The sequence below is a fragment of the Neoarius graeffei genome, chromosome 12 (assembly GCF_027579695.1).
Source record: "Neoarius graeffei isolate fNeoGra1 chromosome 12, fNeoGra1.pri, whole genome shotgun sequence".
NCBI lineage: Eukaryota > Metazoa > Chordata > Actinopteri > Siluriformes > Ariidae > Neoarius > Neoarius graeffei.
This window is the reverse complement of record NC_083580.1, coordinates 26,231,851-26,248,672: the sequence shown is the minus strand read 5'-3', so window position 1 is coordinate 26,248,672 and position 16,822 is coordinate 26,231,851. Positions and strand designations below refer to the sequence as shown.

At 48.1% G+C, this 16,822-nt stretch overlaps 1 protein-coding gene across 2 annotated transcripts in view; it reads right to left on the bottom strand.

Annotated features, from left to right (window-relative positions):
• egfl7 (EGF-like-domain, multiple 7) overlaps positions 1-16,822 on the bottom strand; it is a 114,014-nt gene that overhangs the window by 82,694 nt on the left and 14,498 nt on the right. For both annotated transcript variants that reach the window (XM_060935725.1, XM_060935726.1), the window contains one exon: positions 15,931-16,137. In XM_060935725.1, coding sequence (XP_060791708.1) covers positions 15,931-16,137 — 207 coding nt within the window. The remainder of the gene's footprint in view (positions 1-15,930; positions 16,138-16,822) is intronic.

Below are 16,822 nucleotides of genomic sequence, written 5' to 3'. Positions count from 1 at the left end.
CCGTAACAAAATCCAGGGAGATGTGGGACCAGGGTCGCATTGGCACGGGCAGAGGCTGGAGCAAACCGGCAGGAGGCCGGCTGGAGGACTTATTTTGATTACAGGTAGGGCAGACTCGGACGAAGTCTCGCACATCCCTGCTCATAGAAGGCCACCAGAACCGTTGGGCGAGCAGGTGGTAGGTGCGAGTGGAACCAGGGTGGCAGGCCAGACGGAAGTCGTGTCCCCATTGTATAACCTGGGATCGCAGGTCTTCAGGAACAAAGAGGCAATTTGCAGGGCATGCACTGGGGCTGGGTTGGTCATGGAGGGCTTCCCGCACTCGTTCTTCGATGTCCTAGGTCAGAGCAGCGATACAGGGGTCAGGTAGGATGGGAGCCGGATCCTTGGAGGGGGCATCATCCTTCTGGAACTGGCGGGAGAGGGTGTCAGGCTTGGTGTTGCGAGATCCGGGCCGGTACGAAAAGGTGAAATTGAATCTGGTGAAAAAGAGAGCCCAGCGGGCCTGTCTGGGGTTGAGTCGTTTGGCGGTGCAGATGTATTCCAGATTCTTATGGTCTGTCCAGACCAGGAATGGGACTACGCACCCCTCCAGCCAGTGACACCATTCCTCCAGGGCGAGCTTGACCGCCAGCAGTTCCCGGTTGCCTATGTCGTAATTGCGTTCGGCCGGCGATAGCCGGCGGGAGAAGAATGCACAGGGGTGGAGTTTGTTGTCATCCGCTGACCTCTGTGAGATCACTGCCCCGACTCCCACATCCGATGCGTCCACCTCTACGATGAACTGCCGCTCCGCATCTGGCATCCAGAGGACGGGAGCAGTGGTGAACCGAGCCTTGAGAGTGGCAAAGGCTTCGTTGGCAGCTGGAGTCCAGGTGAAGGGCTGTTTGGTGCTGGTCAAGGCGGTGAGGGGTGACGCAATGGTGCTGTAATTATGAATGAATTTCCTGTAGAAATTTGCGAAGCCCAGGAACTGCTGGAGCTTCTTCCTGCTCTCTGGTACTGGCCATGAAGTCACTGCTGAGACCTTGGTGGGGTCCATCTGAATGCTCCCCTCTGCCACAATGTACCCCAGGAACCCCACAGACTTGGCATGAAACTCACACTTCTCTGCCTTGATGAAGAGGGAGTTTTCAAGGAGACGACGGAGCACTTGCTGGACATGCTGGGTGTGTTCGGACAGGGTTTGGGAGAAGATCAGGATGTCGTCGAGGAAAGCGAACACGAACTTGTTCAACATATCTCGCAGGACATCATTCACCAGAGCCTGGAATACCGCTGGTGCGTTGGTAAGGCCAAACGGCATCACCAGGTATTCATAGTGACTGGTGGGGGTGTTGAATGCGGTCTTCCACTCGTCTTCCTCCCTTATCCGAACCAGGTGGTAGGCATTCCAGAGATCGAGTTTGGTGAAAACCGTGGCTCCATGGAGGAGCTCGAAGGCGGAGGTAAGCAGTGGGAGAGGGTATCGGTTCTTGACAGTGATGTTGTTGAGACCCCTGTAATTGATGCAGGGGCGCAGGGATCCATCCTTTTTTCCCACGAAAAAGAACCCAGCGCCGGCGGGAGAGGAGGATGGACGGATGAGGCCAGCAGCCAGAGAGTCACTGATGTAGTCCTCCATTAACTTCCTTTCCGGGATGGACAGAGAGTAGAGACGGCCCTTGGGTGGTGCAGTGCCTGGGAGGAGATCAATGGCACAGTCGTAGGGCCGGTGAGGGGGCAAGGAAGTGGCCTTGGCTTTGCTGAATACCTCCCGAAGGCTGTGGTAACACACTGGGACATTAGTGAGGTCGGGGGCAGAGTTGGCAGGTGGAGTATGAGGGATTAGAGTGGCGGCTCGTAAACAGGTCCGGTGGCAGTCCTTGCCCCATTCTCTAATTGCTCCAGTGGCCCAGTCGAGGTGAGGACTGTGCTGGCGGAGCCATGGATAGCCCAGGATGAGAGGTTGGCCGGGGGAATGGAGCAGGTGAAACTGGATGGTTTCGTGGTGGTTGCCTGACAGAGTCATCGGGACAGGGACAGTGAGGCGGGTGACGGTGCCAAGGCGATGGCCATCCAGCGCCCTGGCTGGAACGGGGGAGGATAAGTGATGGCTTTGCAGACCCAACTGGCGCGCAAGCTCGGTGTCCATGATGTTTGCCTCTGCGCCAGAGTCAACCAGGGCGGCCAGGGTGTGGGTGGAATCCAACAGACGGAGGCAAACTTGGAGCATCGGTTTCTGGCTGGTGGAGGACTGGATGGTCATTGAGCTCAGCCGGGCCCCTCCTATGTCCGGTGAGCTCGGGCTTTTACTGGGCAGGAGGCAGCATGGTGACCGTCACCCCCACAGTACAGGCACAGATTGTAGGTGATCTGACGCTGGCGCTCTGCCGGGCTGAGGGAAGCACGGCCGATCTCCATGGGCTCTGACTGGTCCAGAAGGCTCAGCGGAGAAGCAGCAGGAGGCGTAGAAGGGGCTGGGTTACTCCGTGCGCTGGTGACTGACTGAGTCTGGCGGGCCCTCTCTCGTCGACGGGTCTGGATCCGGCGGTCAATGCGGACGGCCAGGGCAATGGCCTCATCAAGTGTCGATGGTTGCTCGTAAGAGACCAATTCGTCCTTCATGTAGTCGGCCAGGCTGTGCAGAAAGGCGTCCACCAGCGCCTGCATGTTCCACTTGCTGCGCCGGGCCAAGGTCCGGAAATCGATCGAGTAGTCAGCCACTGTTCGTCTGCCTTGGCAAATACTCATCAGTCCTCCGGATGCCTCTACTGACGACGAGCCCAGGTCAAAGACCTTAGTCATCTCCTCTGCAAACAGGGAGAAGGAGGCACATGCCGGTGTCCAGCGTTCATACTCAGCAGTTCCCCACAGGCAGGCGCAGCCAAGTCAGACGAGTGATGACGAAGGCCACCTTCGCTGCCTCCGACGCGAAGGTTCTGGGCTGCAGGTCGAACAGCAACCGGCAGCTGGTCAGGAAAGCACGGACTTGGGAGGGGTCACCGTCAAAACGCTCCGGACTGCCAACCTTGGGTTCTGGGGCATCGAGTGCAGCAGGAGCACCTGCCGGAGCTGGCACATCAACGGCGGGTATGACAGGGGCTGATGCATCGAGGGGCGGCAGTGGTTGACTCGGAGGAGCAGGGGGTGCTAGGGCGGTGAGCAGCTGGAGTGCTTGGTCCAGTCGTTGTTGCTGTTGCTGGAGCTGTTGCTGCTGCTGATGACCAAGCTGGATCAGGGCTGCAATGTCAGCAGACATCTGACTGACATCTCCTTCGGTGCACTGCAGCCGGTCTAGGGCAGATGGTTCGGGCGCTGACTCCATGTCGCAGTCAGATCGTTCTGTCAAGGACCAGACAGGAGAGGAGACCAAATGCACTCGAACCACAGTTTATTAAATTAAAGGGAAGGGAATGGGGGAGTTAGTGGTGGCAGGTAGCAGGCAGGAGGCTGGTAGCTCACCGCAGAGTTGGGCTCCAGGCAGGGCTGCTCACACCGGGCTGATGGAGAGGCAGGCGAGCAGCAGGGCTGGGCAAGCTGGAGATTAGGCGAAGGTGCAGGAGAGGCAGGCAAGAGGCAGAGTCGGCAGGACAGAAGGCAGATCAGGTTACCGGGGCTAGAGAGCAGACAGAGTCGGACGGAACTGAATATCTTCAGGAGTCAGAGTAGCAGGAACACAGAGCAGGTTATCATGCTGAGTGTTGCAGACGATCTGACAGAGAGCTACTGGAGAACTGGGGTTAAAATACAGCAGAGGCACTGATTGCAAGTGGCTGCAGGTGAAGGCACTGATTGGCTCATTGCCTATGAGCATGGACAGGTTAGGGTAGTGATTGAATTATAGCAGTGGGTGTGGCCGGTGAAGAGAATGTAGGAAGGTTACTCACTGAGAGTGGCAGGAAAACAGCTCATGACAGCCATCATCTGCCATATTTGCTTGAAAGGACCTTGCCACCTTATGTTTGTTCACAAGAAATTATTGAGATCCTAGGTTCACTGTTGGGATCATTGGTCAGGATTTTGTAAGCATAATCTGAAAGTGTTTGGTATCTTGTAATGTGGGCCATTTTTCACTGAAGGAAGATCCAAGATAACCTGTGAAAACTATTATGATATCTGAGGTCTCTCACATTTTCAACATCAGTTTGGATTATATAAACTTTGCATTGATGCTCAGACATAAAGAAGGGACTATTCTGGGTTTTTCTGCAGTTTTCATGAAGAATTCTCATATGTAGCATTTTAAAGCCTTTTACAATTATACAAAGCTATGAACTAATCTACTCCTTATCCTTTTACAATGCTACAGTATATTGTAGTTTCATATACAGTGCCTTAAAAAAGTATTCATACCCCTTGAACTTTTTCACATTTTTCCACCTTACAACCACAAACTTAAAAGTTTTTTTATTTTATGTGATAGACCAACACAGAGTAGCACATAATTGTGAAGTGAAACGAAAATGATAAATGGTCTTCAAAATTTTAAACAAATAAAAATCTGAAAAATGTGGTGTGCATTAGTATTCAGCCACAGTGAACACGGTCTGACCCTGGAAGATGCGGGGGGGCAGGGGATTCCTAGGGGCAGGGGCATACGTGGACAACAGTACGGGCCGCAACAGGGAAACATGGAATGTGGGGTTGATCCTTAGAGTCCGGGGCAACTGGAGCTGGTAGGTGACAGGGTTCACCCTGCGCACAACCTTGAAGGGGCCAATGTAGCGAGGAGCAAGCTTGCGGTTCTCCACCCACAGCGGAAGGTCCTTGGTGGACAGCCAAACCCGCTGCCCAGGGCGGAAAACGTGGGCAGGCCTTCTATGGCGGTTGGCCTGAGTCTGGTTGGACCTGGAAGTCTGGATGAGGGTCTTCCTGACCTTGTTCCAGGTCTTGCGACATTGTCTCATGTACTGATTGACCGAGGGCACCCCAGCGTCCTCCTCCTGTTCAGGAAACAGAGGTGGCTGGAACCCGAACTGGCACTGGAACGGTGACAACCTGGTGGCAGATGACTGCAGGGTGTTGTGGGCATATTCTGCCCATGGCAGCCAGGTGCTCCAAGATGTCGGGTTATCCATCGCCAGGCCTCACAGGGTGGTTTCCAGGTCCTGGTTGAGCCTCTCGGTCTGGCCGTTGGACTGGGGGTGGAACCCAGAAGAGAGGCTGGCAGTGGCCCTGATGAGTTTGTAGAACCCCTGCCACACTCGGGAGGAGAACTGGGGCCCCCGGTCTGAGACGATGTCCTGTGGAAGACCAAAGACTTGGAAGACATGGGTAAATATATTTTTGGCTGTTTCAAGAGCAGAAGGAAGTTTGCACAGTGGTATGAACCGGCAGGCTTTGGAGAATCTGTCGACAATGACCAAAATGACAGTGTTACCTTGTGAGTCTGGAAGGCCCGTGATGAAGTCGACTGCCACATGGGACCAGGGACGCCGGGGAATGGGCAGAGGATGCAGGAGGCCCTGGGGATGCTGTCATGGGTTCTTGGTTCTGGTGCACACATCACAGGACAGGACGAATGACCTTATTCCTTCTCCATGCTTGGCCACCAGAAGCATCTTTTCAAGAAGTCCAGGGTCCTCCGAGCTCCCGGGTGGGCGGTGAGAGGGGACGAGTGACCCCACTGGAGAACCTTGGCCCGGGCTTGATGAGGGACGTACAAGAGGCCCGGTGGCCCTGTCCCAGGATCGGGGTCCTGGCATTGAGCTCGTCGGACGACCTCCTCGACACCCCAGCGGACAGGGGCCACAATCTGGGACACAGGGATAATAGGCCCAACTTCACTCTCCCTGTTGGTGGCAGAGAACAGCCTGGAAAGCGCGTCAGGTTTGGTGTTCTTCGAGCCGGGGTGGTACGATAGGGTGAAGTCGAATCGGCTAAAGAACAAAGCCCACCTAGCCTGTCGTGGATTCAGTCTCTTGGCTTGCTGGAGGTACTCCAGGTTCTTGTGGTCCGTCCAAACCAGGAATGGATGTTGTGCTCCCTCCAACCAGTGCCTCCACTCCTCAAGGGCCAGTTTGACTGCGAGCAGTTCCCGATCCCCCACATCATACCGGGACTCTGCAGGGCTCAGGCGGTGGGAGAAGTAAGCGCAGGGGTGCAGCTTTCCCTCCGAACATTGAGAGAGGACCGCGCCGACGCCACTGTCCGAGGCGTCCACCTCGACGACGAATGGTTGCGATGTGTCTGGGAGGACCAGGATGGGTGCTGTGCAGAAGCGGTGCTTGAGGTCCCTGAACGCCTTCTTCGCCTGAGGAGACCAGACAAAAGATCCACCTGTCTTCTTGGTGAGGTCCGATATGGGCGCTGCTACAGAACTGAAGTTCCTGACAAACTTGCGGTAGAAGTTAGCAAACCCTAAGAACTGCTGAACTTCTTTAATGGACTTGGGAATGGGCCAGTCCCGGACGGCCAGGGTCTTGGCTGGATCCATCTGGAGTTGTCCCTTTCGTACAATGAAACCCAGGAAGGAGACCTCGGGGACATGAAACTCGCATTTCTGGGCTTTGGCAAACAGATTGTTCTGTAGCAGCCTCTTGAGAACCTGGCGGACATGGTGGCGGTGCTCCTGTACGGTCTTGGAAAATATTAGGATGTCGTCAAGGTAGATGAAAACGTACTGATTGATCATATCCCTCAAGACGTCGTTGATAAGGGCCTGAAACACTGCTGGTGCATTGGTGAGTCTGAAGGGCATAATTTGGTACTCGTAGTGCCCTGACAGGGTGTTAAAGGCAGTCTTCCATTCATCTCCCTGTCGCATGCGGATGAGGTGGTATGCATTCCGTAAGTCCAATTTGGTGAAGACAGTGGCGCCTTGGAGCAGATCAAACGCTGTGGACATCAGTGGAAGGGGATAGCGGTTGCGCACAGTGATCTTGTTCAGGCCCCTGTAATCAATACACGGCTGGAGCCCCCCATCCTTCTTGCCGACAAAGAAGAAGCCGGCACCAGCGGGTGAGGTGAAGGGTCAAATGAACCCAGAGGCCAAGGTGTCCTTGATGTACTCCTCCATGGCCTTGCGTTCTGGCTGAGAGAGGGAAAACAGTCTGCCACGAGGAGGGGTAGCCCCAGGAAGCAAGTCGATGGCACAGTCATAGGCACGGTGCGGAGGAAGAACGGCAGCCCTGCCCTTGCTAAAAACTTCTTTAAGATCCCAGTACTCTGTGGGAACTTGAGATAACTCGGTGAGATCAGGAAGCTCGGCAGGAGACACAGGAGAGCTAGAGAGCAGACAAGAGGCATAGCATGCAGGACCCCATTCCACAACCTGGCTAGTTACCCAGTCAATACGAGGGTTGTGGCGGGTAAGCCAAGGAAGGCCTAGAATCACCGGGAACTCTGGTGAATGAATCAGGTGCAGGGATATTTCTTCCTGGTGACCTTGAGACTGGAGAAAGACTGGAGAAGTAACTTGGGTGACTCTTCCATCACCTAAAGCTTGGCCATCCAGGGCAGACACAGACAGTGGGACTTCAAGAGGAGCAGTAGGGACATTGATTCTTTGGGCGAAGTGGACATCCATAAAGTTTCCAGCCGCCCCGGAGTCTAGCAAGGCCTGACAAGAGTGGACGGACTCACCCCAGGAGATGGAGACAGGGATGTAGACTCCTTGGCCGGGAAGTTCGGGAGAGAGGGTAGGCCCCGTCACAACTCTCCCTCGGCTGGACGGGGCGGTCCTTTTCCCGAGAGCTCGGGACATGATGCTCGGAAGTGGCCAGGCTTGCCACAGTAGATGCAGCACTTGTCCCTCCTCCTGCGCTCCCTTTCAGCTGCAGAGAGACAAGTACGGCCAACTTGCATGGGCTCTGGACAGTCACTGGAGGAGGTGGACGGACTCCAGGTTGCGGCAGTGAGGCAAGGGGAACTCAGGACTTGGTGGCGCTCTCTAATCCGGTTATCGAGACAAATGGCATGCGAGATCAGAGTTTTAAGGTCACTTTGGCATCTGATAGAGGCCAGGCCGTCTTTGATGGGGTCAGACAGACCATGGTGGAAGGCTGAAACCAGGGCAGTCTCATTCCATCCGCTGACTGCTGCGAGCATCCGGAACGAGATGGCGTAATCTGCAACGCTTCCTCCTTGTCGGATGGACATGAGCTTTCTGGCTGCGTCTTTACTGATGTCCGCCTGATCGAAGACACGAAGCATCTCCTCTGTAAACAGCTTGAAATCAGAGCACTCGGGTCCCTGTCTCTGCCAGATGGCTGTTGCCCAAGCTCGTGCCTTACCAGTTAACAAGTGGAGCAGGAGCCGGATCAGGATGAGGAGATGCGGGCAGAGGAGTCAGCTGTGCCAGGGTTTTCCCAATTTGCTGAAGCAGTACCTCGTGGCGAGCAAGGGCCTCACGTTGGCTTGTGAGTGTTCGTCCATGAGTGTCCATGGTAGCTCCGAAGCATGTTAAAGCAGCCATAATTCCCTGAAGGTTAGCCGGGTAGACTGTTGAAGACGCCTCTGCTGAGTTGGTCATGACAGAGTCTTTCTGTTAGGGTTTTGCTGGGGATCGAACCCGGGTCGCTGGTGTAGTGATCCAGCAAACCCCCACTAGGCCACCAGGGGAATGACTCAAGTGCAGAGGAGTGAGGCGAAAGTAGAGTAGAAAAACAGTTTATTTACAATATTTACAATCCAAGGCAAAAACAAAAGTATAATCCAAATGCTCAGAAGATAACTGGGAAAAAACCAAAAGTTCAAAGTCGAAACAAAGAGCCAAAAACCAGAAAAGAAGAGGCAAAAATACAAATGCTCCAAAAATGGTAAACACAAAGTCCAAAAAAGTCCAAAAGAAAGCAAAGTACAAAAACCACAAAGACACAGGCGAGGAACACGGAACAGAGGTTACTGGAGCTAAACATAACAGCACAAAGACTCCGTGACAAGAGGCTAAACTGAGGAAGTATATATACACAAACTAAATAGGACACAGGTGACAATGAGGACTAGGCGGGGCACAAGGCACATGGAAAAACAAAGGCACATGGCTGTCAAAACAAAAACACAAAACACAGAAACAGTGGCGGCCTCTAGAGGCCAAAACAAACATGACAAGATAAGGAAATAACAGCGGCCTCTAGAGGCCAAAACAGTCCCAGTCCTAACACTGTGAACAGTCATTTTCAAGTCTTGCCACAGATGCTCAATGGGATTTAGGTCTGGACTTTGACTGGGCCATTCTGACACATGAATATTCTTTGATCTAAACCATTCCATTGTAGCTCTGGCTGTATGTTTAGGGTCATTGTCTTGCTGGAAGGTGAATCTCCTTCTCAGTCTCAAGTCTTTTGCAGCCTCCAACAGGTTTTCTTCCAGGATTGCCCTGTATTTAGCTCCATCCATCTTCCCATCAGCTCTGACCAGCTTCCCTGTCCCTGCTGAAGAAAAGCATCCCCATAGCATGATGCTGCCACCACCATGTTTCACAGTGGGGATGGTGTGTGCAGGGTGATGAGCAGTGTTAGTTTTCCGCCACACATAGCGCTTTGCATTTAGGCCAAAAAGTTCAACTTTGGTCTCATCTGACCAAAGCACCTTCTTCCACATGTTTGCTGTGTCCCCTACATGGCTTCTGGCAAACTGCAAACGGGACTTCTTATGCCTGTCTTTCAACAATGGCTTTCTTCTTGTCACTCTTCCAAAAAGGCCAGATTTGTGGAGTGTATGACTTATAGTTGTCCTGTGCACAGATTCTCCCACCTGAGCTGTGGATTTCTGCAGCTCCTTCAGAGTGATCATGGGGCTCTTGGCTGCTTCTCTGACCAGTGCTCTCCTTGCTCGCTCTGTCAGTTTAGGTGGACGGCCATGTCTTGGTAGGTTTGCAGTTGTGCCATACTTTTTCCATTTTTGAATGATGGATTGAACAGTGCTTCTTGAGATGTTCAGAGCTTGGGATATTTTTTTATAACCTAACCCTGCTTTAAATTTCTCCAGAACTTTATCCCTGACCTGTCTGGTGAGTTCTTTGGTCTTCATGATGCTGTTTGTTCTTCAGTGTTCTCTAACAAACCACTGAGGCCTTCACAGAACAAGTGTATTTATGCTGAGAGTAAATTACACACAGTAGGGCTCTATTAACTAATTAGATTACTTCTGAAGGCAATTGATTGCACTGGATTGTATTTAGAGGTATCAGAGGACAGGGGGCTGAATACTAATGCACACCACATTTTTCAGATTTTTATTTGTTTAAAATTTTGAAGACCATTTATCATTTTCGTTTCACTTCATAATTATGTGCTACTCTGTGTTGGTCTATCACATAAAATCTCAATAAAAAGCTTTTAAGTTTGTGGTTGTAAGGTGGAAAAATGTGAAAAAGTTCAAGGGGTATGGATACTTTTTCAAGGCACTGTATAGAGACTAGTGAATTTGCACTCGAGAACATGCTAAATCCAAGCCACTCAGAGGAGCTCATTTGTGCTTTTGCTTTTTGCCAACTATTGTCATATTTAAATTCTTTTAGCAGCTGAGATAAATAAGTAAATGTGAAATGTGTGTTTTAGGTGGTCTGTAGCATATGGGCCAAGGTACAGTGGTGCTTGAAAGTTTGTGAACCTTTTAGAATTTACTATATTCTATAAATATGACCTAAAGCATCATCTGTTTTACACCCAAGTCCTAAAAGTAGATAAAGAGAACCCAGTTAAACAAATGAGACAAAAATATTATACTTGGTCATTTATTTATTGAGGAAAATGATCCAATATTATATATCTGTGAGCAGCAAAAGTATGTGAACCTCTAGGATTAGCAGTTAATTTGAAGGTGAAATTAGAGTCAGGTCTTTTCAATCAATGGGGTGACAATCAGGTGTGAGTGGGCACCCTGTTTTATTTAAAGAACAGGGATCTATCAAAGTCTGATCTTCCCAACACATGTTTGTGGAAATGTATCATGGCACGAACAAAGGAGATTTCTGAGGACCTCAGAAAAAGTGTTGTTGATGCTCATCAGGTAGAGGTCTGCGCGGGTCGGATTTTTCAGTCCCGCTCCCGCCCGCGCTCGCATTGTGCAGTCCCACTCCCGCCTGCGCCCGCAAAGAATTATGATTTTCAGTCCCGCTCCCACCCGCTCCCACAAAAAAATTATGATTTTCAGTCCCGCTCCCACCCGCGCCTGCCATATTTTGTCCCGCTCCCGCCCGCAAATCCCGCATGATGCAGACGTTTGCGCTATTTCTCAAGAAAGTTCTTGTCTTGACACAGCGTGATGGTGTCCCGCCCCCTACTTTGAGTGGATTTGAGCATAAATATCTACAGCTCACGTTCGTTATTATTTACCTTCTTTCTAAATTTAGCATGTAGTGTCTCTAATAATAATTAGTGCTGTCAAGCAATTAAAATATCTAATCGCGAATCGCACATTTTTATCACATGAGAAACCATTGTAATTCTCTGATCAGCATAAAAAAATGAATGGGCTTGTTTTGTACCAACGGTGTTGCTTCTTTTTTTTTTTTTACAAAGCAGAGCTAGTAAGAGAAGTGAATTGATTTACTTGTTGCGTTAGTCTACAACTTTAGTCAGAGAGACATGTTACACAGTGATGGTAGGCTTGATTCAATGCTATCCCAGAAATCCTTCCTGTAATATGCAAATTTGGCCGCCTCTGATTGGACAGCCAAATTTGCATATTACAGGAAGGATTTCTGGGATAGCATTGAGTCAAGCCTACCGTCACTGTGTAATCTGTCTCTCTGATTAAAATTGTAGACTAACTCAAGCAGTAAATCAATTCACTTCTCTTACTAGCTCTGCTTTACAATTAAAAAAAAAAAAAAAAACACCACCACCATTGGTACAAAGCAAGCCCATTCACTTTTTTATGCTGATCAGAGAATTACAATGGTTTCTCATGTGATAAAAATGTGCGATTCGCGATTAAATATTTTAATCGCTTGACAGCACTAATTATTATTAGAGACACTCCACAACTCAATACGTAACTCACGCAGTAAATTACTTCATTCATGGTTATCTTGCTAGCTGGGTGTGAACTGCGAGTCATTAGAGTGATCAAAGGATTTCCCGTTAGGCTGATCAATGGCAAATTTAAGATGCCATTCCTCACTCAATCTGGCAATCTGACTCTCTCTGTAAATTTAGGCATCTTAAAATGTTTTTATTAATGCCAAATAAAATATCCAGCACAAATTATATATGATAGACACAAATTAATAATTTATAAATTTTAGTTAGCGGGACTGCAGCTTATCACCGCTCCTGCCCGCGCCGCATATGTGCACTCCCGCTCCCGCCCGTGCGCGCATATGTGCACTTCCGGTCCTGCCCGCGCCCGCAATGAGCTTTCAAAATTTGTCCCGCGCCGCACTGCTTTGCGGCGGGTCCCGCGAGTCCCGCAGGACTCCCACAGGAGTGCAGGGCTCTATCATCAGGCTGGAAAAAGTTACAAAACCATCTCTAAAGGGTTGGACTCCACCAATCCACAGTCAGACAGATTATGTACAAATGGAGAAAATTCAAGACCATTGTTACCCTCCCCAGGAGTGGTCGATCAACAAAGATCACTCCAAGAGCAAGGCAATAGTCAGCAAGGTCACAAAGGACCCCAGGGTAACTTCTAAGCAACTGAAGTCCTCTCTCACATTGACTAATGTTAATGTTCATGAGTCCACCATTAGGAGAACACTGAACAACAATGGTGTGCATGGCAGGGTTGCAAGTAGAAAACCACTGCTCTCCAAAAAGAACATTACTGCTCATCTGCAGTTTGCTAAAGATCACATGGACAAGCCACAAGGCTATTGGAAAAATGTTCTGTGGACGGATGAGACCAAAATAGAACTTTTTGGTTTAAATGAGAAGCGTTATGTTTGGAGAAAGGAAAACACTGCATTCCAGCATGAGAACCTTATCCCATCTGTGAAACATGGTGGTGGTAGCTTCATGGTTTGGGCCGGTTTTGCTGCATCTGGGCCAGGACGGCTTGCCATCACTGATAGAGCAATGAATTCTGAATTATACCAGCAAATTCTAACGGAAAATGTCAGGACATCTGTCCATGAACTGAATCTCGAGACAAGGTTGGTCATGCAGCAAGACAATGACCCTAAGTCGTTCTACCAAAGAATGGTTAAAGAAGAATAAAGTTAATGTTTTGGAATGGCCAAATCAAAGTCCTGACCTTAATCCAATCGAAATGTTGTGGAAGGACCTGAAGCGAGCAGTTCATGTGAGGAAACCCACCAACATCCCAGAGTTGAAGCTGCTCTATACAGAGAAATGGGCTAAAATTCCTCCAAGCCGATGTGCAGGACTGATCAACAGTTACCGGAAATGTTTAGTTGCAGTTATTGCTGCACAAGGAGATCACACCAGATACTGAAAGCAAAGGTTCACATACTTTTGCCACTCACAGATATGTGATATTGGATCATTCTCCTCAATAAATAAATGACCAAGTATAATATCTTTGTCTCATTTGTTTTACTGGGTTCTCTTTATCTACTTGTAAGACTTGTGTGAAAATCTGATGATGTTTTAGGCCATATTTATGCAGAAATATAGAAATTTCTAAAGGGTTCACAAACTTTCAAGCACCACTGTATGTATGTGTTCATGAGCGTGTGTTTGGTCCATTTGTTGTATCTGCCCATCACAGTGCACTATTACTCATCATACGAGTCGACAAGGGCATAGCACGTACCAAAAGTAATAATGAACCGTGAGACTAGCCAACAACCCTCATCCATTAACATGGACTAATGGAAAATTGCAGCTATACAACACATTATGTACAATTCTGCACAAAAAGCTGTAATATCCAAATTATTTTCTTTACATTATCACCTATCAGCTTGTCTGTGAAGGTTCTCAGTCATCCAGGTCATCGTAAACCGCAGGTGCTAAAGAAGGCAACTGGACTTGTTTGAAATCCTTGAAGACATTTCACCTCTCATCCGAAAGGTTTCTGAAGAATTTGCTTGAAATCCTTGACGACTTGCTTGAAATCCTTGAAGATCTTTCACCTCTCATCCGAAAGCCTTTCAAGTCCAGTTGCCTTCTTTAGCACCTATGGTTCAACTATCAGCTTGTTTGCTAAGTTGATACTTTTTGGTTCATTTACTGTTTGATTTGATTTCATGCTCTGAATTTTGTGCTCAATAAACAATTCAAAAATAATCAAAATATTTTTAGATTAAACATTATATAATTACATAAATAAATGTAAATAACTAGCTTTAAATATTTTGTGTAACATATTCAGCATTTCCTTCCATTTTGTGTAAGATAGTCATCAGTTCCACTTAGAACACATCATAATCCAGATCCTGAGTCAAATCAAGTCAAGTGGGTTTTTATTGTCATTCCTCTATATAGCTTGAATACACTAACAAAATGTCATTTTTTAATGTCCCTTTAGTTTAGGGGCTCGCCTTAAAAAATGCTACCCATATTCTGTGTGATATGGTAGTGCAGTGGTTCGCATTGTTGCCTCACAACCAAAAGTTTCTGGGTTTGAACCTGTCGTTTGGCCAGGGCCTTTCTTTGTGGAGTTTGCATGTTCTCCTCGTGCCTGCATGGGTTTCCTGATGTTGTGCTCTGGTTTCCTCCCACAGTTCAAAGACATGCAGATTAGTTGACAGACTATTCTAAATTGCCCATAGGCATGAGTGTAAGTTCACACTTATACCGGTACGAAAGTGGTATAACTGTATCGATACAAAGTATACCAGTACAGTTTAGTGCATCTGTCCACACTAGCGAGAAATGTTTGCGGTTTTCTTTCACGGTAGTTGAAATGCGTGTGCGCGAAATGTTTCCGTGGTTACCGAGTAACTTCCTTCCGAGAATATGGCGGATGAAACAACGTGTGTGTGCTTTTTGTTGTCAATGTACAGTCTGTATTTCTGGTGGTCATTTATTCAGTCGAATCGTATAAAACGCACAAGGCAGTTGAGAAAGAAACAAAGAAAACGAATCTCCCTTTCTCCCCCTCACTTTCTCCCTCTTCCCTTCTCTTCCCCTCCCTTTCTCCCTCTTTCCTTCTCTTCCCCTCCCTTTCTCTCCCTTTTCCCCTCTTCCTCCTTTCTTCCTCCCTCTTTCCCCCTCCCTCCCTCCCCCTCTCCCTTTCTCCCCCCTTTCTTTGCTCCATGTAGCTCCCCGGTCGTTTTGAGCCATTTTGACGTTTTATTTACAGCTGGAAAGCACGGGCGTATTGTATTGTATGAATAACCCGGAAGATGTAGGAATGGTTCATTGCGCTTGCGCATTATATTTGTATCGATACAAAGCCGCTTCATCTGTCCACACTACAGCGAAGCGCTACAGTACCGATACTGTACCGGTATGAAACCCATACATTTGTGGGTTTCGTACCGATACAGTTATACCGCTACAGTACCGGTATAGTTGCTAGTGTGGACAGGTGTTGCGGTACGATAGTAGTTTCGTATCGGTACAAAATCCCTAGTGTGGACAGGGTAAAATATACTTATTTGGTGGCTGTTAGAGTTTGCACACTACACGACTGTATACAAGACTCACGCACAATACAAACCTTCACCTGGAGAGATACCTGAATGATAACAGATTATTTGATTTCCTCTTAGACTCTTATTGGCTGTTTCTTAACACTGTTCTTGCTTCTAGCAGCAAAGAGTGTCACACTACACTGAGAATATCAAACATGCTTGAAAGTACCTGAGCCTCGATCAAAGCTTGCAAACTGTGAAAATCACATTGCTGAACTGCACACACTACATGAAAAGTCACCACAGGAGCATTTATTGAGTAGTCACTGAGCTGGGGGCTAGGATGGGGAAACTGGGCAACAGGGAAATTGGGGCTTAAATAGAATAGTGTGACTTTAGTGAAAGAGATTCCTAGCCCACACCTGTATTCAATCACAGGATTTTTTATTTTTACATGCACAACACACACAGTTCAGTGCTGTCACCTCTTGAATTGAATGAAATTAATTTCTCACCTCTATTGTTATTTGTGGATAGGTGATTGTCTACTTCACTCTGGCTGGCTACAGTTGGATGAGGAGGAAGAGGAAGAGCACAAAGGCTGAGACATGATCGTCTGTCTTGAGCCAGACGGAATCCGTCAGCGCACACACACTGATAACTTCCTGCAGAGTTCATACATTGGTGACTGCAACCATGTGCCCCCTTACACTCATCCACATCTAACACAGAGAGAGAGAGAGAGAGAGAGAGAGAGAGAGAGAGAGAGCACATCATTTTGACATATACACTCAAATTTCCATTGATTTGTCATACAGTATTTTTAAGGATTTTATACACTTCAACATCTCTGATAAATTCCAGCTGTGTGTGTGTGTGGGGGGGGGGGGGGCACACCAACATCAATATAATTTCATGGTCAAATGATACAGAAGTACTGGTATTTAATGAATATAAGGTGTTAGTCGTTAAGCGAGGACAACAAATATCATGGTTTGTTGGAAGTGTATGGTGTCACAACATTGTAATAAAACAAAGTAAATCGAATGCAAATAGTATGTTCAGATAAAAGACTTAATGATTAATTATGATCAATAACTACAACTAGAAAGAATGAATGTGTAATGAGTGTGTTAGGATATTAATGTGTGTTAGTTTAAGCAAAATATAATGACACACAATGCTACATCTCTTTTCCTCCGTATCAACTCTCAAATGTCAATTTGGACAAAACAGAACTGATTAACCTGCCAGTTAAGCTACCAGCTACCTTTACACTGATTGTGTTTCTATTGCTTCTTTGTATTATTTATGCACTTAGGTTTGAAATTGTCATTCAGTGTTACCAACTAGACCACTTTCACATTTATACAAACTAACATTAGTCTCTAGTCTTTCAGGTCCTTA